The following is a 25,278-nucleotide window of genomic DNA, read 5'->3' on the forward strand; positions in this document are numbered from 1 at the left end:
GCCCTGTGTCCATCCTCCTCTCTCCATAATGCCTACTTCTGCTTGCTTACCTTGGGACTGGACGCCAGCGTTAATTTTCCTTTTCTTTCCTGCCAATACTGTAGAGCAGGAAAACTCACACCGCATTTATGACATTATATGTTTGTCAAAATACACGCGTACCAAACAGTTCAAAGCAGTTTAAAGTAGCAGGGGAAAAAACCACATGTTAAAAAAATAAAAGGAATAAAATATGGGAATAACTTCAGCAAGACAAACAGCCACGGAAACAAACTCAAAACCCTTCCCTTGCTTTACATTCCTGGGAAAAAAAAACCCACGAAAGCTGTACATTTCCTGATTTCTTCAGGAAGAGAGCACCACAAAGGTGTAGCAATTTCTGCATAGGAGCAATTTCTGACAGTTGCTGGAAGTACTTGCTGTAAAAGTCACAGGCGGTTGGGCTTCAGTTGGTGAGTGAGCTCAAAAAGGGAAAGGAGGTCCTTAAATGGTGGAAATCCTGGGTTGCAAAAAGCTTTAAGGATTAAAAACCAGCTCCTTGAATTAGACCCAGAATGGTAACAATGCACGGTTTTCCCCATTTTCTGTCTTAGGGTGCAGTCCTAACCAACTTTCCAACACTGACTTAGCTGCAATGCAGCCCCAAGGTAAGATAACAAACATGCCCTTATCTTGAGGAGGCCCCCTTGACTGCCTCCCCACCTCAGGATGCATTGCATGCCACATTGGCACAGTTAGGTCAGTGCTGGAAAGCTGGTTCGGATTGTGCCCTTAGTAGTATAGCTAGAGAGGGGGCAAAGTCATAAGTGTTGCAGTTGCTGCAATGGCCCTCAGAGCCGTTCACCCTCAGAGCCATCATGGGCAGTGATGGCAACTGTGCTGCTGTAGCTGCCCAGAGTGGCTCTGATGGCAAATGGAAGGGCCGCTTACCCAGTGTGTTGCGGCATCTGCAATATTTATCATGCCCCCCCCCGTAGCTGCACTACTGTTCTGACTAGATATTACAGAGGGAGAGATAGGAGCTAGGCACCAAACTGCCATTTTTGGCAGCTGCCCCTCTGTTCTTTGTACTGTGTCCAGTAGTTCTACCCTAGAGGAGTGGTTGTTTCTTCTTCCTCTTCTTCTTCCTCTTCTTCTTCTTAATTTCACACACTCCAGCACAAATTTTACTCTTTTTAACTTCTCAGTGTTGTAAGGACATCCTGAATTTCACAAGGCAGTGGCATTACAATGTGTAAAATGGTAATTTTATTCCAGCACCCAGCAGAAGCCAGGGGGGGGGGGGAATGATTTGGCCTGCCTTTATGATACACATTATATTACCAGGAAAGGAGGGGGGGTCAGTAGGGCTTTGAAAGAAACCTCCACCAAGCGGGTGATGAAGTGTGTGGTTTTTACACACAATGCAAGTGTGTTTTCCACTTAATGTGTGTCTCTCTCTTGGCAGTTCTTAGACAGTGCTCTTGGCAGGGTGCACATGTGCCTCCTTTAAAAGCGGTCCAGAAGGCAGCCAAGATTCTTTGGTGATGGCTGGGTGCTCTCTCATCTCTCATGGCACAAGACTGGTTTTGGAGCCCTTGATCTAACTGGGGGGTGAGTGGGGAGACACCATGCATACCACTTCCAGAGCAGAGATACAGAATTGTACTCCCACTCCTTCCTTCCAAGTATATATCTGTGTCTTGCTGTTTGGATTCCAGATGTTAAAAACTAATTAGTTGGTCTGTCAATTTCTCTGTTGGTACAAACCGTGCATGACTTCTGCCTTACACAGAAGTCTAACATGTCAAATGGAAAAGTAGCTACGATAATTTTTATGGCTGTTTATGAAGTAGATGAAGTTTGCCATGTTGGATGCAAAGTATAGAAGGTAAATAATGGATAGATAATCATTTCTTGGCTCAATTTAGGTTGCTGACAAGATTGTGAGTTTGTCAGAATTCTTTTATCTAGATCAGGGGGTCTCCAAACCCCTGCCCGGGGGCCAGATGAGGCCCGTGGCGAGCCTCTATCTGGCCCGTGGCCAGCCTCTTTTCCCCTGAAAGCCTCTGGCCCACAACTGAACATGGCCATAGCTGTGCTCTGGTTGTATCTGGAGGGTGAGAGAGGTTGAATGAATGAGCCTGTTCATTCATGTATTCCCTCATCTAAGTTCCATCTCTAATTTATTTATTTAAATTTTGTATTTAAATTTTTTTCCGTCCCTCAACACCATGCCAGATATTTGATGCGGCCCTCTGTCCAAAACATTTGGAGACCCCTGATCTAGATTCTAGAACAAATTTTTTTTTTCCCCTAGCAGCTCTTCCTTCTTTTCCACATCAATGATGCAACATGGAACTAAGAGAATAGAAAACTACCTTGTATTCTGAGAAGCCTGAGATGTTCGGAGTGAAAGGCAACGCAGGCCTTTTTTTAGCAACCTTGTGTTGGACTGGGCTGATTAGCAAGGCATTTGTCTTGTTTTGGGTAGTATGTGTGTGCCAGAGAGAGAGAGAGAGAGAGAGAGAGAGAGAGGCTTATAATATCCATTTTCTTCTTTTAAACTCCAGTTCTAATGGTCAGCTCCTTAGAGATGATTCTTTCCTGTCCACTTACTTATCTGCAGAGTGCTCCAGTTGAGCTCTGGAGGGGAAGAGTCTTACTCCTGAAAGTGAATGTAGAATTTTTCTAGATCTGGAGATGCAAGCCTCCCCCCTTCCCCAGTCTCCGAGTGGCTAATTAAGTTAAAAATGAAATGTGAATATTGTGGCTTTGCTGCTTATTCATTGAACAAAAAAAAAAAGGAGACAGTCACATAATGAGATCATTGCATGATCATGTAAACGAAAGATTAAACTGGAGTGCATGCAACTCCTCGGTTTCACAGCTGGATTTGAAACATCTTGGGAATTGCGTGACCTTGGATTTGCCTTACTGTAAAGTTTATCTTTGGAGAACTGGCTTCCTTCAGTCTCTGGGGTCCATAGCTACATTGAGAATAAGGGGGCTAGGAGGAGCAGAATTCTGAGAGACACTTTTGCAGGCACCAGGAAGAAAGCCACCAGTATAGTTTTATGGCAGACTATTAAATGTGGTTTATGCTGCCAAGTACTGTAGAGCTCACTCCTTTCAAACACCAAGTTTGCCTTCCTTTAATAGGTTATTGCTGTATAATATAGATGTTCATGTGGCTCATGGCCCAAAATCCTCTTATTAGAACATAAATGAATTTTTCCAAAACTTGCTAGCAGCGAGATCTCCTTGTGTTGGAGACTTGTCCGTATTCAGTTGTTTTATGGACACATAAAAATGCTACCTGTGCAATATAGGAGGCCTATGAAAACTTCTCATCTGTCTGGCATTTGGACTGTGAGCTGGTATGAAGTTTGGTATCTGGCTGCTTGAATATCCTTGGTGATTGTGATCTAGTGCTGCACTTTCTATTGCATTTTAATAGGGTTTCATGCATTTTATTGTATTATTATGCCTCTACCCGTTATTCAGAAAGCTGATTGGCACATTTTAATACAGTGGAGTCTTGGTATCTTTGTATCTTGGTATACCCATTCCTGGGTGCCCTGCGGATGCTGAAATCTGCGGATAATGAAATCCGTGGGGTCCAATCTACACAGCCTCCAGATGTGACCAGAACATTGTTCTGGTTACGTCTGAAGCCTTCTTGAGGGCCCTACAGGCTGCACGTGGCCTTTGAAGGCTTCAGAAAGGCCTCTGGAGATCCTAGAAGAGAACTTATGGTTTCCATAAAACTAAAAAGTGCCCTTCTAGGAACTCCAGAGGACTTTCTGAGGCCCGTAGAGGCTGTTCTCTGGGATGTGATCTAAGAGCAACCAGACCATCACACAGGCAGGGTGCCTCTGGGTATTAAAGCTCCCGATCTGCTAATACTATGCATTTTATAAGAACTTGAGCATCTACATTTTTTTCGTACCAGGAGTACCAGAACTAAACACCCGCGGATATGGAGGGCCCACTGTAAATGGACTGGAGTCTGGAGCATAGCTGGGAGCAATCAAAACCTCCTTCTTATGCCATATCTCAGGAGTGAAGAACAGGTTTACCACCACCCAAAGACATCTCAAAATGCTTGCCTTTACTTTCTTTCGTACAAGTGAATAAAACTCTGCGCATGAAGGTGTGGGGGGGACAGGCAGGCAGCAAGAGTAACAACTCCTCACTCTCTTTATAAGGCTCGTTCTCTCCTAAAAGCAGCTCTAGGCCAGTGATAGAAGGATCCATTTCTGATGCTCCTTAGTTTAGGGAAACGGTGGCAGAGTTGGGTTCGGTAAAGCTGTCCTGGCCCCTCTCCCTTGTCTTGCCTGCAGCAAATGGCCTCAGTGAGGGAGGTGAGGTTGGGAAGAAGAATAGTCCCTCTCCCCCTCATCAGAATTGGTGAGCCTTTTAGATAGTCAGTAAACAAATAGGAGAAGAGCATAAATCCATATGTTGTAAGTTAAAACATCTGTGCTTATTAAAGACCTGGTTGCATCTGGACCTAAGGATGACAATATGGTTTTTCCTTGTCAGATTTCATTACCAGAGTGTTTCTTACACAAACAAAGAAGTAAAGTTTATCCCTCCTGCTTAATTTCTATTCATGAGGATTTTTTTAAACTGTCTTTTTGTCCCCTGCCATTCTCCTTTTGTGGGAAAGAGCGGAGTTTTCCCTTGCTAGTGAAATCTAGCCACTTGGCTGCCAACAAATTGGATGGTCTTTGTATCTCTGTGTGATACAAGCATGTCACCTGTGGTGAGTGAAGATTGACTCTAGGCCAGGGGCGTCCAAAGTTTTTGGCAGGAGGGCAACATCTTCTCTCTGACACTGTGTTGGGGGCCGGGGAAAAAAGAATTTAATTTACGTAAGTTTTCATGAATGAATATATTAAAGATGAACTTATATGAATGAATGAAGGTCTTGCAATAGCAAAGCAAGGCTGGCCTTTCCTTTGCTGCTGCTACTGCATCACAGACGTGAAACAGCAAGCAGTGGAGGGAGCCCTCGTCCCACAGCTCACTCGAGAGGCCAAACAGTTGCCCTTACGCTGAGAGCAGTTGCGTCGGGCCAGTGTGGGCTCCAACAAATCTCCAGAGGGCCAGAGGCTCATTGGAGACTAGGGGCTCCCTGAGGGCCTCATTGAGGGCCGCAGGTGGCCCCAGGGCGGGGGTTTGGGCACCCCTGCTCTAGGCAACCAAACAGGGAAGGTTTTTGTAAACTCTGACAAAGTTGGTTGCTGATTTCTTCCTCTTTTTTTCCTTTTCTTTTGAGATTGTTAAGTGTGCCACGAATGGCTAACATAGCTGTGAGTAGGCAGGTAGGCAGGTAAAAATCTGCAGGATATTAACTTATCTGCAAGGCTTATATATTTATTTATAGTTCTTATATCAGTGTTGCACTCCACTGTAGAACTCGAGGTGATATATGTATATCTGTAGTTTCTGGAGTGGTCCAGTTCAGATCTGCTTTCAGACTGTGCCCTGGGTGCTAGTTAGATATCTCTTGAGCAGACCCAGTATCAGCATATGTCACACCTTGGCGGTTTTGGGGGCTCAGGTATCCTGGGAAGCCGCTGTTGTGTTGTAGCCTGTGGCAGCAGCTGACTGGCTCAGTACCCCTCCTCTCCCCTTGCTGGTGATATGTTGAGACAGCAGCAGGACAACAGCAGCATTCTAAGAGGTACAGCACACCTGCTGCCAAAAAGGACCTTTGTCACGGGCTTCAAAGTAAAGCTTTAGGCAGGGTTTGCAAGTGTGCTGCAGAACCCTAGTTGTCCAAAGGAATTGCACCCTTTGCTAAAGGTTCAGAAGGCAAACTCCAGAACTGTGCTGGTGGAGCTCCTGTCCTGGGGCTCCTCTTCGGCTGCCTGCCAGTTTCAGTATAAACTGACTTTATTTTTTTTCCAGGCTATGTTTTCTTCAGCGCATTAAAGGACAGGCAGAGAAAAGCTTGCAAAAAGATTTTGTGTTGGAAATGAACATGACACACAAACTCTTTTCAGCAAAACCTCCTGGCCCTGAGCCAGCTGTTCCTACAATGGCAATATTCAGTTTCCAGTGCTGGGGAGGAGAATCTCAAGGGGGGAGGATGGGACGAGGAAGGCTCTGCATGCTAAGAGTAAACATTAGGCTCGTAGTTTTTCAAACTGTATTCTGGAGATCCCTGTGGTTCCAGAGGTTCCAGAATGAGAAGCTCTGTAACAGCAGACAAGTTTCCCTGAAAGACAACTCACAATCCATTTCCCCTTGGAACACACAGCCACCGGGGAGAATTGAGGATGTTCCAAGTCAGTGTTTCTCCATCAGTGGTACTAGTCCACCAGTGGTACTTGTGGCAGTGTCTGGTGGTACTCACAGGACCCCCAGACCCTTGCTGCCTGGTAGCGAAATCAGCGACACAACGCAGCGAGCTGCGTTACTTTTTGTGTGCTTGAAAATGCTCTCCTGTTTGCCCTGAACTTCTTACCGGTGTTTGTCACATTGCCTCTGGCCCTCCAATCTGGAAGTACAGTACTCCTGGTGGTATTTCCAAAGTGGATGATGGAAAGTGGTACAGCAGAGGACAAATGTTGAGAAACTCTGTTCTAGGTCCCACTTTTTTGTACAAGTGGGACAGCAGTAAGGCATAGATAGTGCAGTGAGACCTAGACAGAGTTTGCACCCTGAACACACACCCCAAAATCCCCTTAAAAACACACCAGAGTTCCTGGGCAGCTGAGTCAATAGCTCTCTTCAGGCGTTCACCTGCTCATTGACTATATGGAGGGGCAGGAGGTGGCACCACGACCACTGACTCCAACACGTGCTCACATGAGGGCCCCGTTCTGCATACAGAGGGTAAAAGGAGATTCTAAATGTGTGCAGCTGCAAACACCTGAGAACGTCACACAAACATGAAACCTGTGTGACCATTGTTCTCAGATGCATGGAGATGCACGTACACCTGTATGGACATAGAAGTCCCTTTCACACCATACACCCATTCCAAGCCCAGATGTTTAGAGCAGAACCATAAGGCACAATCAGACCCCCCCCCCTTTCATGCAGTGGAAGGGCACGGGGAGAATATATGAAGGTTAAAGTGGAAGGTGTACCCTGAATGTAAGCAATTTGAAAAGCACTCTATTGAGACCCCTGGCAGGACTGTAGTTCTCCGTTGTATCTATGTGCTGTTTGGAGTCTCTGTGTTGAAATAAAAGCTCTACTGTGCTAATGTGCAGAAGTCTTTTAAATGTGTGCTTCAGAGAAGTGTGTTCATGGAAATGTGCAGGGCTGGCAAATGCATTGCCTCAGAAGGATCCAGTATCCAGCCGGCCATGCACACCCACAGAGAGGTGTGCATTCCACTTTGCTGAATATCATCTGCTGGACTTAAGGGGTCAAACGGTGTGTTTGTGGGTGGTAATAAAAACAAGCATTTCCCCTTCCAGAAAAAAAGAAAACCCTTTGCCTCTGAGTCACGTTAGTTCCTTCATTCTGCTACCTCTTAAGAAATTAATTCATTCTTATTCTCTCTGAATACAAATCTTAGACCTAAGGTACAACTAGGGACTGTGCATATGACACAGTCCTGCAGAAGCCAAGGGGCTGCCCAGGCCCAGAATTTGGCTTCCTGGAAATCCCAACTGTCACATAAAGTCCAAAACCAGGTTGATGGTGCTGATGGCCGCAAAACAACACTGGCATGTGTGTGGACAGCGCCTCTTGTAATCTCAGAGGGGTGGCTGAATAGGATTGCTAGTAGTTGATGGACGGACTTCTGTGTGCCCTGCATAGTCTATTCCTCACGAACACAAGTAGCAGAACCAGGCTAGAATTGCAAAATAAACCCACCCACCCACCCCCAAAAAAGGAAATGACCAAAAAAAAGTGCAATTTGCAGTGTTTCTAGATGCAACATCAAGGGATACAGAGTCAAAGCCTGTGATCCTATGGACGTTTGCTTGGTTTGGAAGAAGTGCCGTTGAAGCTCCATCTTCGCACCAACCTTTTCAAGAATGTAAAAGGTGCACCATTTCACAACCCTTTTCTGGGTGCCGCAGCCACCAATATGCAGGATGACCCTTTGCCATTACATGTGTTTATGTAACAGGGTTAGTTGGTCCTGCACTGAGCAACCTTTTCCACTGGTGTACAGGCACTAGAGGTTGGGGGAGATGATGTCACCTTCCTCTGCCTCTCCAAATTCTCTTGCATTATGCTTGGGTTTCTCTGAAGGCAACCTCCTGAACTCACAGCTCCATTTGTTTCTCTGTGACCCTACATAGCATAGCAGTTATCATTCATAAGAAAGGAACTTTCTGCAAGCAACCCGTACCTAACCTTGCAGTTCTGTGTTTCGTAACTTCTTTATCCGTCAAGGGCTTGTTAGAATACAATTGTGTAATCAACAAGTGTGTTGTCTTTTCTTAATTTCCTGTTGGGCTGTTTTGAAAATCCTATTGAAAGCTTACTGGAAGCAAAGCTTCAGGGCTGAATGGATTTGATTTTTGTGCTCTCCCTTTCTTTCACATGCATGTGCTTTCTAATGCAGACCATAAATTGCGTTTCAAAATAAACTTTTAGCTTAAAATGTTACTGAACGTACTGCAACTTTTAAAGCAGTGAATGCATCTTGGAGTCCATGATGTCCCATTGACGCACAATTCCTTACTTCCCTAATAGCTGCTGTGGGCCGCTGTGGGTATTTGTTTCTTTACATACTGCTGTCATTAGATATGGTACCTTCCACATTACAAAAAAAGTCTCAGCCCCGGGACGTTTCAATCCAGAAAATAGTCACTGGGGAAGCAAATGGGGGAAGGCAGGAAGATGGCAGTAGAAGTATGTGGGAGAAGTAAATGGGAGGAGTAAATGGTTAGTGCAGCGTTTTGTACTTACAGCTCAGTCCTTTGCTTATCTACCCAGAAGTGACTCCCATTAAGTTCAGTGGGACTTTCTTCCAAAAAAGTATGTTTAGGATTAAAGCTTTAGGCTTAGATATTCTGGGCATGCATACAGTTTTCACATAGGCCCAAAAACATACTTTATTTTTAGATCAGCGGCAAGTCAGGCTTTCCAGTGTCAGGTATTCTACCCGCTTATTTGGAATTTTTTATTTAGGGCAGCATTTCTCAAATTGTGGGTTGCAAACCAATTTCAGGTGGGTTGCATAGCATCTAGCTTAGTCCCTGTTGAAAATAAAGAACTGAAAATACAAGGTGCCTAGCAGAGCAGGAGAGAGGCATGGTGTTTTGTCCTGAATAGGTGGGAAGACAGGTGGGGGTCTGTGTGGTTGTCGGAGAATCCAAGCCTGTGTTCTGCTTTGGCTTCCGAGCTGGAATGCAGCTTTAAATGCAGGGTTTAATGTAGGGTTATCTGGTGGTAGGGTTAAATGCAGCAGAATGTAGGGTTATCAGGTGTGCTCCCTGGGGCATTTGGTGGGCCGCTGTGAGATACAGGAAGCTGGACTAGATGGGCCTATGGCCTGATCCAGTGGGGCTGTTCTTATGTTCTTATGGAATGTTTGAATTCTGAGCTATGCCAAATAATAGCACAAGCATGCTGTGTAATGGGACCTTTGGCTAACTGCAGCTTAGATTTGAAACCTAAGGCCCAAATCCTAACCAACTTTCCAGCTCTGGCATGGCGATGTCAATGGAATGTGTGCTGCATCCTGCAGTTGGGTGGCACTCATGGAGGCCTCCTCAAAGTAAGGGAATGTTCGTTCTCTTGTCTCGGAGCTGCATTGCCCTTAGGTCACTGCTGGAAAGTGGGTTAGGATTGCACCCTAAATGGATGCTGTCACTTTCAGCCATGACATCATTGCAAGATTAATGATATCACTTCTGGTGGGTCCCAACAGATTGTCATTCTAAAGATGGGTCCTGGCGCTAAAAAGTTTGAGAACCGCTGATTTTGGGGATTGGAAATTTGGTTGGTACTTTGAGCTGAACAGGTGTTAATTGTTGTTGTTGAACCCACAGTCATCCAGTCCACCCATGAAAAATTGACCAAGCTCCATTCAGATGAAATCCTGTCTACACCCAAGTATTTTTAAAATCATACATTGGCAACCTTACCTGCCAGGCAGTCACTTGATATTTTATTTAATGCAGTTTGCCTCACAGCTCCCTGTCTGGCAGAGTTTGCCAGCTGTGGCTTAGCAGGTGTTTAAATTATTTGAGTCATAAATATTTATGCCTGCTGGACTTAACCTGAGCCCCCATTCTGATCTTATCCCATCAATATTGCATGGGTTTGAGATACCTGCGCTTCCCTTTTCTGTTTCTTGATACCAGCAGAAAACACTTGATACATTTTTGAATGGAATGTAGAGTACAGCTAGATAGGTTCCTTTTGGTATTTGAGACCATCTTCAGTGAAGGCTCCTCTTCCATCCTCTGCCCTGTCCAGGTCCAATCTAAAGCCATCCCTAAGGATCATTTTAAAAGTGTTTAACTGTTGCAACATCTCCCAGATTTACAAAACCAAGCTGTCGTTTTCTTGTTGAATGAAAACGGGAGGCAACAGTCACTCTTAGGTTTGCTATTTTAACGTACAGGAGTTAGGAGTAATCAGTTTTGGTTGCCGCCTCTCATATAGGATATTGTAAAGTTGGAGAGGAGGACAGTCAAAAATACATGGGGCAGGAATGCCTTCCCTCTGAGAACATTTGGAATCTAGAACAAAGGTGCCTTAGCTAGGACATGATTGAGGCTTATAAAATTATAGTATGGAGTATTTTTCTCTCTCTCTCATAATAAGAGAGATCATCATGTGGGGTTATCCAATAAAACTGAAGGGTAGCAGCTTCAGGTCAAATAAAAGAAACTACTTCCTATGTGCAACACATAATTTATGGAATGCACATGGTTATTCAATGTATGTGAAGATTATTGTTGAATTTATGAGAGATATGGTGATGGCCTCTGGTTTAGATGGCTTTAAAGCGGGATTAGACCAATACATGGAGGAGAAAACTATTAGTGGCTATTCATCATGGAATTGGCTTATAGCTATCATATTCAGAGGTTGTATAGTTCTGGACATCATTTGCTAGGGGCAGTAACAGCCTGTCACCTTTATACCCTATTTGTGGACTTCTTGGAGCCATCTGGTTGGCCACATTGGGAAACAGGGTGCTAGGCTGGATGGACCATCTTACGTTCTTGTGATTTATGGACATGGCATTTGTTTGAAAATCCAGGACAATCATTCATGCAGAGACACAACTTTCTTTGAAATTATTCTGTGCTTTAGTTTTTGGAATCAGGGGCAGAGCCAGTCACACTCAGTGCAGAGAGACCAGAAGTTACACACCCACCCACAAAGAGAAAGAGAGAGAGAGCTAGCTTTGACTGAATAGAAGGAGTTAAAGCCAGATCAGTGACTAAGACAGAGGCAATGGCCAACTTTTGTTTATCAGATGGTACTTTGGGTTCATGGAGACTATTAAAGGCATGGTTAGTTTTGTCTCTTTTCAGCACTCCAGAAGTCATCTTGTGGCTCATGGCAAGAGGCCTTTTAGTAGAAGCTTGGAGATCATATAGCTTAGAACTCGTTAAAACCAAACGAGATTCCTAATGAGCAATTTGCCTCCATTTAGTTGGAGAACTTCCAACCCCCCTCCTCAAGTGTTCTAAACTGATTTGTAATGTTGGTTGCACCATATCCCATTATCTTCAAATGTCATCCAAATCACAAACACAGCTCAGACCAAACTCAGCTACAGGCTGTTTGGTTTACGGACATTCACAGAATTGATTAAGCAAGTTCAAGGACTGCTCAGCTCCATTTCTCCAAACTTCTCAGGGCTTGCCTACAATTCTTTGGAGCCTGAAAAGTCCCCCTTTTGGAATGGTTGCTTAGCTGAGTCTGAATTGTAACTTAATACAAAACTTTCTGTCCCATAAGTCTGTTGATCACTCTGTCATATGGCCAAGTGGCTTCATACTCATAGAAATACCCCCAGAAGCATAGAACCTTTTCCCTATCAAGATTCAGTGTATTGCCATCTGCCTTTTTATTTGGGAACTTCCAAAAGTTTCCATATTTAGACAGATGTTGTCCTTGTAGGCAGGATTGTATTGAGACAATTGTTCATACTCGCCTTTCTTTTCATGAGGAGGTGCATTCGAGAAATTTGGACCCTGTGTTGGGAAACGGGATGGCATTCATCAACCCTGCTAAGATTCACCATATTTTGAGTGATTTTTCTGGAGAGAAAACTGGGAGAGTGGCAGCTTTTCTGCAACAGGTGATGGAATTGCCATGGAGAAAACCTAATCTGCCTCTCTGATGTTTGTGAATGTGCTATGATGGAATCTCCGCTCTCTTTTTCTTCTTCTGTATGCCGTTGTTTTATGCCAATAAAGGATGATTGATTGATTGATTGATTGATTGATTGATTGATTGATTGATTGATTGATTGATTGATTGATAACTTAGTGTTTGGAACTGAGATAAAAAATAATCTTAAACCAAAAGTGCATTCTTCACATCTACGGAGTCTTGCTTTAAATTTCAAACTGAAGAACTTCTTTAGGGGGCAACAACATTCAGATCACAGTACATTTGAGTATTTCAAAATGGGTAAATTTGTATTCCAAGCCAGAAAATGTGATTCATGGAGCCCTTCTACTCTAAATACAGGTAGTTCTAGTTCCTTCACATGTTTATTTCAAAGTTGCTAGCTTAAGTCTTCAGTCAATTCACTGAATGGTCTATAAAAACAGGGCATCTTCTTTTGCTATCATAGCAGCTGTTGCACTTTGTTTTACAAGCGCTTTAGGATAATTCCTTTTTGCCTTGACATATGCTACAAACATAGTCTTTGGAACAGAACAGGGGTGTCCAAAGTTTTTGGCAGGAGGGCCACATCATCTCTCTGACACTGGGGAAAAAGAATTAATTTACATTTAAAATTTGAATATATTTACATAAATGAATATATTAAAGATGAATTTATATGAATGAATGAAGGTCTTGCAATAGCTCAAGACCTATAAAAGGTCTTGCATAAAGCAAGGCTGGCCTTTCCTTTGCTGCTGCTGCTGCTGCATCATAGATGTGAAACAGCAAGCAGTGGAGGAAGCCCTCATCCCACAGCTCACGCGAGAGGTCAAACAGTCGCCCTCATGCTGAGAGCAGTTGTGTCAGGCCAGTGCGGGCTCCAACAGATCTCTGGAGGGCCAGAGGCTCATTGGAGATTGCGGTCTCCCTGAGGCCCACACTGAGAGGCCTCAAGGGCCGCATCTGGCCCCAGGGCTGGGGTTTGGGCACCCCTGGAATAGAAGAACAGTAATTTTATGCCCTGAAGTTTTATGCAGAGATGCAATTTGTGTTGAGGTTATTGGAAAGTGACTTTATGATAGGATAGGTGTACAATTGCTGGGATGGCAAGCACTTGATGCTGTCTCTCAAACCCGTCATGGTAATCTCCAGTCTGTTATGATTATTTTTTTTTCCTGGTATTTAGTCTGTAATCCTCTTAATTCCTCTATAGAAGCAGCTCATATTGCTAAAACCTGTGCCCAAAAGGCAGAGAAGAGCTTATTGCAAAAGCCCTTCTATTCATGTAAGCATGTGTGTGGGGTGATTGGATGTTTAGCCATTCTTATATAGTAACATTCTTCCCCACCCCCTTATTTTTCCTTAGATGCAGCAGCTGTTTTATGAGAACTACGAACAGAACAAAAAAGGTTACATCAAAGACCTCCGCAACAGCAAGATTCACCGGGCAATCACCTTGCACCCAAACAAGAGCCCACCCTATCAGTATAGGCTCCATAGCTACATGCTGAGCCGCAAAATTGCAGAGCTGCGTTACCGGACCATACAGCTGCACCGGGAAATTGTCCTGATGAGCAAGTACAGCAATACAGAAGTCCACCGAGATGAGCTTCAGCTGGGAATAGCCCCATCCTTCATGCGGTTTCAGCCACACCAGCGCGAGGAGGTTTTAGAGTGGGAATTCCTCACCGGAAAGTATCTTTATTCGGCCGCGGATGGGCAGCCACCCCGCCGAGGGATGGACTCCTCCCAGCGCGAGGCGTTGGATGACATTGTGATGCAAGTCATGGAAATGATTAATGCAAATGCCAAGACCAGGGGACGGATTATTGACTTCAAGGAGATACAGTACGGCTATCGTCGAATCAACCCAATGTACGGTGCCGAGTATGTTCTCGATTTATTACTTTTGTACAAGAAGCACAAAGGAAAGAAAATGACCGTTCCCGTTAGAAGACATGCATACTTGCAGCAGACCTTTAGCAAAGTCCAGTTTATGGAGCAAGAAGAGATAGATGCCAAAGAGCTGGCCAGTCAAATCAACCAGGATTCAGGGTCCTTGTCTTTTCTGTCCAATTCTCTGAAGATGTTCGTCCCATTCCAACTAAGCAAGTCAAAAGCAGAGAAGAAGGAACCCAAAGACAAGAAGATCAACATCTTGATTCCTCTCTCGGGACGCTTTGATATGTTCGCCCGCTTCATGGTGAACTTTGAAAAGACTTGCCTCATTCCAAATCAGAATGTCAAGCTGGTTGTCTTGCTGTTTAACTCCGACTCTAACCCCGACAAGGCAAGGCAAGTAGAATTGATGAGAGATTATCGCTTGAAGTATCCCAAGGCAGACATGCAAATCCTACCAGTGTCTGGTGAATTCTCCCGTGCTCTTGCACTAGAAGTTGGCTCCTCCCAGTTTAACAACGAGTCTTTGCTGTTCTTCTGCGATGTTGACTTAGTGTTTACAGCAGAATTTCTTCAGCGGTGCAGAACCAACACAGTGTTAGGGCAACAAATTTATTTTCCCATCATCTTTAGCCAGTATGATCCAAAGATTGTTTATAGTGGGAAAGTTCCGAGTGATAATCACTTTGCCTTCACCCAGAAAACCGGCTTCTGGAGGAACTATGGATTTGGGATTGCCTGTATTTACAAGGGTGATCTTGTTCGAGCAGGCGGTTTTGATGTTTCTATCCAAGGTTGGGGTCTTGAGGATGTGGACTTGTTCAACAAAGTTATTCAGGCTGGCCTAAAGACTTTCCGAAGCCAAGAGGTTGGCGTAGTCCACGTACATCACCCTGTCTTTTGTGACCCTAATCTTGACCCTAAACAGTATAAAATGTGCTTGGGATCCAAAGCATCCACTTATGGGTCTACGCAACAGTTAGCTGAGCTGTGGCTTCAGAAAAATGAACCAAGCTTTGGGAAAAACAGCAATGCTAATGGTTCCCTGAGGACAGCCTAATATCCAGCTATGCTGGACACGAACTACCTATTGCATTTTTTTTAATTGCCCTAATTTATTTTTTTGCAAAACATTTTGATAGTTGATTTTTTTAAAAGAAAAGACTGCACAAGGGTATATTTTAGAAACCATCATTTTCTTATGACAACCTTCTGAGCTTTTTTTCTGAACAAAACTGTGATCAATCTATTGCCTTTTTGAACAAAAATCCTTGGCTGAGTATTATGACCTGCCTGGTTCCGACTTCTGACAACTTGAAATAATATGTTTTGCTGATAAACAGACTTTGTTCTTTATTTAAAGAAAGATAATATTTTCCCCAGCCACCCCCACATTACATTGCAGTCCCTTGCGCATTGAGTTGCTTAGGACCATCTAGTAACCACTTAATGCAAAGGGGGAAAAATAATTCAATTAAATTGTTTTCCTCTTGTGATTGTAACAGAATAAATTATTCTTCATTGTGTTTTTTTTAAGATGTTTTAGAACAAAGAAAACCATATTCCGGTGTTAGGTAATGTTCTTGCAAGAATCTCTCAATCCGTTGATATTCACTCTCCAAATGTCTCTTTCTGCTCATTTTTTTCTTGGGGGGGGGGCAACCAGAAAAGAAGGGGGAAAATAACTGAGCACAACCATTAGTTATTTAATAACCTAAAACAACTCTCCCCTCCCACACACACACACACACACACAAACAAGCATGATGTCCCTTCTTACGTGGTCCGTACGTGGATCTGACATTAAAAATTCCATAGCTGATACTGAGTTCTTTTAAATTTGGTCTCCTGTGCAGATGACTTGATGGGAAAGGGCAAAATGTTTCAGCAAACAGAGTAAAAATGACAGTTTTTTTGTTGGGAAAAACTGCAAACTTTAAGACCTTCAACACTCCAAATTGAACACGTTGGGGGAAATTCATTCATTTTCTTTTCAACCATTTAACAGTATTTCAACTGGGAACAATTTATAACGTTTCCTTTGCTTAATTAGCTCATTTTTGCTTTCTGTATTGGCTAGGCCTCTAATTTATTTAATATCCTTTGTTTTAGGTTCCTGTCTTTTTTATTTTTAATAACTGTTAGTCATTAATATTTATATATCTTAGGAATGTATTGCATTTTCTTACTGTTAGTGTACAACTTCTTACTTTGCAGTAAAATGATCTCCAAAGATTTCTTTCTGAAGTTTTAGTTTTCTTTCCTTTTCCCCCCCTCAAAGTTACTTGTTTTTAAAAAATTAAAAACTTGAACATTGTTGTTGATACTCCAAGATAAGCATCATGTTTGAGGAGGGGTCTGAAACTGTGGAGAAATCCTGCAACAGAAACACAGAGCAAGAATGTAACATGCACACGGAGTGAGATAAAATGCCTTGCATTAAATAAAAATACAGGTGTGCCCCCATATCTACGGGGGTTCCATTCCAGAACCCCAGCAGTTAAGTGAAACTGCAGTTACAGGCAAACACCTTCCCCCACCCTCTGGAGCCAAGGGAAGCTCACCTCACCTCAGGAGGAGGCGCGCATGGAGAGGACATATGTGGGGAGGCCTTGTGGACCCGATCTGTGGATATGGGCTATGTCCCCATCCCCCCCCCGGTAATCTCTTTTGCCTTGAGCCTTACAACAGTGCCAGAACTTGTGTTCAAAGCACAGGCATATAATAGCACTTAATCCTTTGTATCTATCTTTCTCCAAAGGAAAAATAGAGAGTGAGGTTTGCTTTTCTACCGCACTTCAGTACCACACTGTCTCCTTATTCCTGATCGTGCTCCAGTACACAGATACCAAACTTGCAGAAGTGGGAAGGTCTATAACACCTACTTAAATCTGGTGTCCTGAATCTGAAACTTAAGACAGCCTTGCAATTAGCCACTTGCTGGGTCATCTGCATTGTCTCCGGACAATTCTTGGCCACTATGCAGGGAAACATTTTTGAACTGGTGTTCTCTGTTTCTTTCTGACTGTCATTACGTCATAAATGGCCATGGTAGGTACTTGCAGGCTGCTGGGACAAGAAGAATGTTGGTGTGCTGGTGAGTTTTATTAACCTATTTTAAAAGCATTTCCACCTTGCCTCTCAGCATGAAATTCCCAGGGTGGTTAACAGCATCACTTACAAATGTTTGCGATCAAATAACAATAAAACCAAGAAACATGAAAGCATCACAAATGACAGTAAAAAGGTTCAAGAAAGCTTTCAATACCCTGAGAAATGAAATGGTCTTTATCCAACATCTGAAAGGGGTTAGGTGGGTGTTCCAGCACATCCAGCCCAGCCGTGTGGGCCCCTGATGTAGGCTACAACAGCAGCAGATTGGTAGAGATCCAAGGGGGTGGCAGATTTGGGGTGCCGTCACCTGGAGTCTGCCACCATTGTAGCCTTCCTCCAACCTTCCACCAACTCAAGCTGCAGTGGTCTTCCAACCCAAGCAAGAAGCTGATTATTCCGTTCCTGACCATGTTACTCCCATGTTGCTGACAAACCTGGGAATATGGGACTTCTGGGTTTCACAGCAACATGCTGAGGGCGTGGTATGAGTTTGGGGTTTTTAAAAATGTAGCACAGAAGTGGCAGACCCAAGACAGCATCCAGCACTGTCATGCTGACCATGAGTTGCAGAAATGGTGTCACTGAGAAGACTCAGCCTCCAAAGCCCCTCTCTTTACCACTTAATTCTCCTGTTCATATAAACCGGCCCCAGACCATGTACATATAAGGTTTTGGTTTCACATTTCTGTTGGGTTCACAGCAGACGACTGACTGCCTCCCTCTAGTTGAGATCCAGCTCACTGAGTCAGAGAGACCAAAGGGAGATGGTGTTGGCTACCTTGTTCCAGGAATCAGAGGCTGTAGAAGCTGATGTGCTTTGAACAAGCGTCTTTTGGCGGAGCTAGAGATGGTGAAATGGGAAATGTGATTAGTCTGGCCTGCTGACAGCTTTGAGAAAGTAGGAGAGAACTGATGAGTCAGACTTCAAGTAAAAGAAAGGTCAGGGGAAAGAGTATGTTCTGGGGTAATCTTTTTAATCAGTGACAGAAGCCAAGAACAGGGATGAAGGAGATGGCAGGATAGTGCTGAAGGGGGGGGGTCAAGACCGCCTCCCAGCATATCCAGCTTTGAAAGGCTAAAGAAGGAACGTCTTGTCAGATGCTCAAATTGGCTGTTGCAAGGACAAGCATCAAGACATCTTCTCTAGAATTAGGGTTCCCAACCCATGGTCCGTGGACCACCGGTGGTCCGCAGCGTCCCCCCCAGGTGGTCCGCCATGTCTCTGGTGAAAAAAGAAAAAAAATGCCCTTCCAGGCAGAAAAAAGCCTCTGCAGCACCAGCAGCCAATCAGAGCATAGCCTTTCTCCGTCTCCTGCCTCCCCCCTCCACCTCCACCTGAGTGCCCAGACAAGCAAAAAAGTGAAGCGCAGGCTCCTTGTAAGATGCACTGCGTTTGTGCAGCCTCCTGGCTCAGCTGCATACAGAGGAGAGATGCCCTGCCGCCCACTGCCTCCAGCCTACTGCCTCCATTCCTTGCCCTGTGCCTTCAGGTGAGCCCTGGTAGCCTGGTTTCTCAGGAGTCAGATCAGGACTCCAGCCAGCCTGGGAAGTCCCTTTTGCGGGTGGGCGGGTGGGGGGGGCCTGAGGGGGGAGGAGGAGGAGAAGGGGGGGATGAGAGTAAGGAGGAGCAGGCTCCCAAAGGCATTGCTGGCTGGCTGGGGGGGGGGTTTCCCTGGGAGTGGGTTTCTCTGGCTGCAGTTTCCCTGGGAGTCCAGACTGCAGCTGGCCAGGGAACACAGAGGAAGGGAATTGGAGGCAGTGTGGCAGCAGGAGAGGGGAGAAACAATATGCTCAACCCCCGTCCCTGGTACCCCCTCCCCAGTTGGCAGGATTGGGCCCCCTGGATGTGCTCTTCTAACACCCAGGGGTGGAGCAAGGGATCCAGGCAACCAGGTTTTGGCACCCCTTTCGGAGAGGGAAACAGGCAGCACCTCTGCTGTCTTACTGCAAGCTGCCCGCCTGGGGAGAAGCAATCCCAGAAGTTGCAGAACAGGCACCACCATAGCCAAGTACAGCAGGTGCAACTCCTGACTTTTCCTCCTCAGAGAGCAGCAGCAGCTTTGTCCATGGGGAGCCCTCCCCCACCCCACACTTGGCCAGTTCCCCACCTCCTCAGATTGCAATCCTATGCATGCTTACCTTGGAGTAAGCCCCATTGACTATAATGGAACTTACTTCTGAGTAGACATTCCTAGAATGGGGTTATTAGTCACACTGTGGCTGTGATGGACTTCTCCAGAAATTTCTCCAATCCCCTTTTAAAGGCAGCTAGACACCATCATCGCATCCTGGGGCAAGGAGTTCCACAGACTAATGGCAGAGTAGGCAGCTGTTGTTTTGTGGCTGCAGCCTACCTATAGGCTTGCTCACACTCTCTTAGCTCCAACCAAAGTAGTCCACAGCTAGAGCATGACAGCAATTAGAACAGGAAGTGAAGAGAGGCTTTCCCCTCCCTAAAGTCCTTGCAGTGCACACCAAAAGGACTTTTCTTCCTGAGACATGCAGCAGCCATTCTGAGATGTCGCTCTGAACTGGTGCTTCTCCTTCAGGACCGACCTGCCTAAATTGTGTTGAACACTTCCCTAAGGACTCTGGACTCACAAGTGGGGGGAGCAGGGCCAGGGATGTGTAACAAAAGGAACTGTAGAGGGATGTGTGTGCTTTCTGTTGGCTCATTTAACTACCTTGCATGACTTGTCTATAATCCCCTTGTGCTCCCTTTTTGAGGTGTTTTTCCACGCTTAAAAGAGGCAAGGGCTGTGCGTAATGTGGTCTGGTGTGGGGGAAAAAGAGACTGGATTGAATTGGGTGGGTATGAAAACCTCTGAGTTGGGGGGGGGGAATTATTTTGTGTTCCATGTAAACCCAAGACTTTCACAGCTAGTGAAGCAAATGCAAGCACAGCCATCACATTAATTATTAAATAATCTTCTTATGCATTGCAAATTTAATTGTATTTTTTGTGTGCGAGGGTGGTGCGGTTGCATGTGGTCCCCGCTGTCTCCAAATTTCGCCTTAGTGGTCCCTGAGCTCCTAAACGTTGGGAATCACTGCTCTAGAGAGAGGAAACTGGATCTTTAATCATGTTGACTGTTCAGTAGGGATTGCATGAAGTCCTATGTAAGCATCCGCATTTGAAAAAAAACCAGCCTGCTGAAGGGCAAGCTAAAGGCTGTTTGTTTTTTCTTGCCAGGACTTCTTTGAGTGAATGGATGGGAAAGAGAATTGCATGGACTTTTCCATGGCGAAGCAGCTGGGGGCAGAGTATGATGAGGTCAGGGACAGGAAGGGGGGCATTTTGGCTGGGAAGAGTTTGACCACCCAGGTTTAAGGAAGTGACCTTTGTTTCTTATCTTACTCATTTTCCTCAACAGCCCTATGAAGGAAGGTATTTATGAGAAGGAAAGGGATGCAATTGTGGGCTGGCCTGCAGAAGGCCACCCACCCGCTCCTTGCCCCCAGCTATTCTGTGCTTGAATCCCAGCACAAATCCAGATCATTCTGTCCCAGGAAAATGATGTTGTGTAGCATGGCCATTTCTGACTGTTCAGGCAGGAACGATATATTTTCTGGGATGCTGTGACTGGTGTGTATAGGGGGAAAAGGTTCCTTTTATTCACAAAAAGATATAATGGCTGGAAGTTTGAAATCCCTCAGTTAGTGGCTGTAAAATTTTATGATTGATGCTGAAAATTTTTGGATAGTATTGAAAAATGGGCAAACAAGCCCTAGCCTTTCTTCTTCTTCTTCTTCTTCAATTATGTGCTGCTGTTCCAAAAACTTATCAAGAAATTGTGCAAGTGGTTAAAGAGGGGGATGACTTTTTGATGCCAAATATTCAATAGCCAACATTTATACTTCCAGGCATTTTGTCCTGGTCATATTCTTGTGACCACATTTGTACGCTGGTGGTTTGTGTTTGCAAAATCAGTCAATAGCCAATGCTGATAAATGCTCTGCTTGAATCTATTTCTGCTGTGCGGGAGCCAGTTACCGCCTCCCCTCTTGGAGACCCGGTGTCAGTGCAAGGGAACAGCCCATCTCCTTGCCATCCGCATGGGAACCCAAAACTCTGCTCTGCATTGGCACAGTATCAACTTTCGGTCCAGCTGTATGAATAGGCTTAGACAAAGCTGAGTTCTTCCATCAAATGCTGTCTTTGTTATGCAAGAGAAAAGGGATGGGGAGCCAGAACTTCTTATAGGTCCATTCTAGCCCATAAAAATTTAATTCCTCCCCCAAAGCAGGCAACTGCAATGGAAGCTGTATCCTTGCTCCTGACCACAAAATAATTTATCACCTTTTTCCTGTACACTTACAGTAAACAGCTCTGAAATCTGCTAAGTGCAAAAGGCAAGTGTTTTATTATGTGCTTAGCAGAGCTCTCCAGTGACTGATAATGCAAAAAAAAAAAATTGTGTGCCACAAGTAACACCTTAAAATTTCCCATGGTTCCCACCTACATATGAGGCTCTTTGCCACATCTCCTTGCCATTTGTGATCTACTGGGCATCTCTCAATTGGCCTCCTCTAGAAAGATTCTGCTACAATGTGACTGAATCATCAGACAGCAACTGTTACCCTGCACATGCCTGATCTTGTCTGATCTTGGAAGCTAAGCAGGATCAGGCCTGGTTAGTATTTGGATGGGAGACCGCCTGGAAATACTGGGTGCTGTAGGCTTGTACCATAGTCTTTCGAGACTGAAGGTTGCCAACCATTGGATTACTCTCAGTGCAGACAGATAGCAGAATTATCTCCTCTTGGAGGAGGTTGTCTGTTGTACCTCTGCATGGGAGGGGAGATAGGTGAAATTTCTGGGCAAATACACAACTCTGCTCAGCATGCCTCAGTGACACGGGTTGGCTGCTCTGGCTCTTTCTAGAGTGCCACAAGAGCAACTGACCACATCCATGTCTACTCAGAAGTCATTCCCATTGTGTTCAGTGGGACTTGCTCCCAGGAAAGTGTGCATAGGATTGCAGCCCTAAGAAAGATATTGGTGATTGCTTCACAATAACAGGACACCTTTGGACTGATATCCAAAGCCGCAGTTCAAGGATGTTTTGTACATACTTACCTGAGAGTAACTCCCATTAACTACATGTATAGGATTGAGCCATAAGACTTTCTCAATAGTGCTGAAGCTCAAGTCTCTGTTGAAGGAGTGTGGCTTATGGTATTTCATTTAAATGGACTCTCTTTGCATTGTCCTGGGACTTCATATTAAGGTGGCTGGTATATAAAACTGGGGCTTGGGTGTGCATGTCACATGAGTATTTGCAAAGTCAGAATGGCCATCCTGATATACAGTAGTGACCAGCCCAGTAGTGTAGCTAGAGGGGGGTGCAAAGCACTAAGTTTTGCAGGGAGCCTCACCATGCTGTGAAAGCGCCCCTCCCCTTCAGATCCATTCCCTGCTGCTATAGCAAAAACAGGGAGGGGGTCGCTTGAATGGCATGGTGAGGCTCCCTGCAAAACTTAGTGCTTTGCACCCCCTCTAGCTACACTACTGGGCCAGCCCGTTGCAGACAGTAAGTGGACAGCTACCTTGTGCTTTAGTGCAGCCAGAATCTTCTCCATGTAGATTCCCAGCATGAAGCTGTGCATTTGCAATTTCATTGCTTTGTTTGAAAACCTGCCGCTGTGAAGGCCAATCTCTGTGGAGCCCAAGGATGAATGGACACTTTGCTATGAGGCACAAGGATGAATGGACACTTGGGTTTGCAGGCAGTGATTCATTTTCAGATTTAACTCTTTAGTGAGGGCCATGGGAATGGAGATTTGCAGATGGAAACAATCCCTGCCATTAATTAGGTCAAGAAAAGCAAGGCAGGCAGACTAGAGGAGTACTTAATTCTGAGCAACTTAACACTGTCGCATGGGGTTAATAAAATATGACCTTGGGTGACCCCAATGCAAAGGGGTGGGATCTGGGTGAATTAATCTGGAATTGTCACTCCCTGGTTCTGCATTTACTATCCCTAACACAGATTGGTATCCCTGTTTCACCTCTGTAATCCAGCACTGAAAGAAGTTTAAAAATTGAGAAAAAGAGACAGGGTAACTCATTGCAACCAAGCAAATAGAACCACTTTATTTTATTTGCATATATACCACTTTATTTTATATTAATTTTATATTAATTTTATTTATTATTTTATTTCAACCAATGTGTGTGGTTCTTTGTTTAAAAAATGGGTATCCCACCTTTCTTTTGCCAAAGGCAAATGCTAAAGGCGGCTAGCAAGTTTTACAGACAACAATGAGGCTTACAAAAGAAACAATAAATGCAACAACAGAAAGACAATTAGTAAAGAAAACTCAGTTTAAAAAATGTCAGTTCAGTTATTTAAGTGAACAAACAAAAAATGTTCCTGCAATAAGGCATTTATAGTGTAAATTTACCTGCACTCTCCAGCCATTCTGACTGCGACACCAGCGGAGGTGAGGAGGGTAGCAGCTAGAAATAGGACCTTCTTGGTGGTGGCTCCTCATCTGTAGAATTCCCTTGCCTTGGAATTAAGAATGGATTCCTCTCTGGAAACCTTTTGGCAGGGCCTGAAGACTTTTTTATTCAAAGAGGCTTTTAACTGCTGACACATTGGGCCGGCACTTTTTAAAAATGAATGTGATTTTAATGGGTGATCAATTGGGGTCTGACTTGTTTTATTGTGTTAGGATGCAATCCTAACCTGCTCTGCATGCAAAATATCTTGGGTTTAATTTCCAGCACTTGTAGATGGTTCTCTGATAGGACAATTGGGAAAGAATTTGAGCTGAGACCTCAAGAGAGCTGCTGAAAATTGAAGCAGACTATTGTACTGTAGATGGACTAGTGCGCTGTGTAAGGCAGCTCCTTGCTATGAGATCTTGGACTTGCTTGGATCCACCAGGTCTTTTCTTTATTAGCAGCTATTACCCACAGAAGCTCTGTGAAGCCTCCATGTTCAGAGGCAGTGTACCTGAGTGTTGGGTGCTAGGAGCAAACAAAGGTGGGAAGCCTGTGACTTCCACACCCTGATCCAGTAAGGCTGCTGTTATGTACCAGAATAGCCTTCCAGTACTAGCCTCTCTTTCTCCAGTTGGTTTTGTTAAATGTTACCATTTTCCAGTTGGGTCCCACTATCTGAAGCTAGCTGGTGGTGGTGATGCTGTTTTTATTCCTCATTCAGAGCTGTAGACACAAATAGAGAAAAATCCAAAGAGCCATTGCTCTTAATTTTCACGCTGGAAGCAAAACACACAGTCGGCATTCATCTTCTACCCATGAACATGGAACTTGTGACTAGCTCCACAAGCAAAGGGTAGCATTTGAAGGTCGCATGACCCTGAGATGTTTGCTGTATATCCAGATTTTCAAGATGTTTTATGACTATTCCCTTTATGAAAAAGCTATTCTCCAAAATAATCAGCTTTTTCATTTTATGCTGGGCATTTTTTTCCTTCTGTATCTATTGATATATTAACCACCTCCCAATCTCATTTTTTCCCCTTGAATTTTAAAAAATAAATGCAACCACATTGACCTACAGAAATGTGGGACAATTTGAGATAACGTCAATTTTTCTTAACAAAGACTCTCAAACCTTTTCGACTGGCGGCTCCCTTGAGTTTGGCAGGGAGAGAGCACTCTCCATGGCAGTTCCCCATTAGTTACAATCCTATACATTGTATAGGGCGGAGAATTTTTCACAAGGGTTCCACAGCCCCTCTGGCTCACAGTTTGAGAGACACCACCTTAGAGTTAAACAAAATAACACAAATGATTTTCCCATTTATATTCTGCTACCAAAAAACACAAATAATATTGGTTGGCAACCTTCAGTCTCGAAAGACTATGGTATAAGCCTACAGCACCCGGTATTCCCAGGCGGTCTCCCATCCAAGTACTAACCAGGACTGACCCTGCTTAGCTTCTGAGATCAGACGAGATCTGATAAAGCTATGTATACGTTCTTATTTTAATCTTTTTTTTTTTTTTACAACTAAAGGGAA

The 25,278-nt window shown here is 44.4% G+C and overlaps 1 protein-coding gene across 1 annotated transcript in view; it reads left to right on the forward strand.

The window, feature by feature from the left end:
* Positions 1-15,920, forward strand: part of CHSY1 (chondroitin sulfate synthase 1) — an 88,761-nt gene extending 72,841 nt beyond the window's left edge. Inside the window, exon 3 of the mRNA XM_066635910.1 lies at positions 13,634-15,920. Coding sequence (XP_066492007.1) covers positions 13,634-15,226 — 1,593 coding nt within the window. The 3' untranslated portion in view covers positions 15,227-15,920. The remainder of the gene's footprint in view (positions 1-13,633) is intronic.
* Positions 15,921-25,278: the final 9,358 nt, after the last annotated feature.

The sequence above is a fragment of the Tiliqua scincoides genome, chromosome 8 (genome assembly GCF_035046505.1).
Source record: "Tiliqua scincoides isolate rTilSci1 chromosome 8, rTilSci1.hap2, whole genome shotgun sequence".
NCBI lineage: Eukaryota > Metazoa > Chordata > Lepidosauria > Squamata > Scincidae > Tiliqua > Tiliqua scincoides.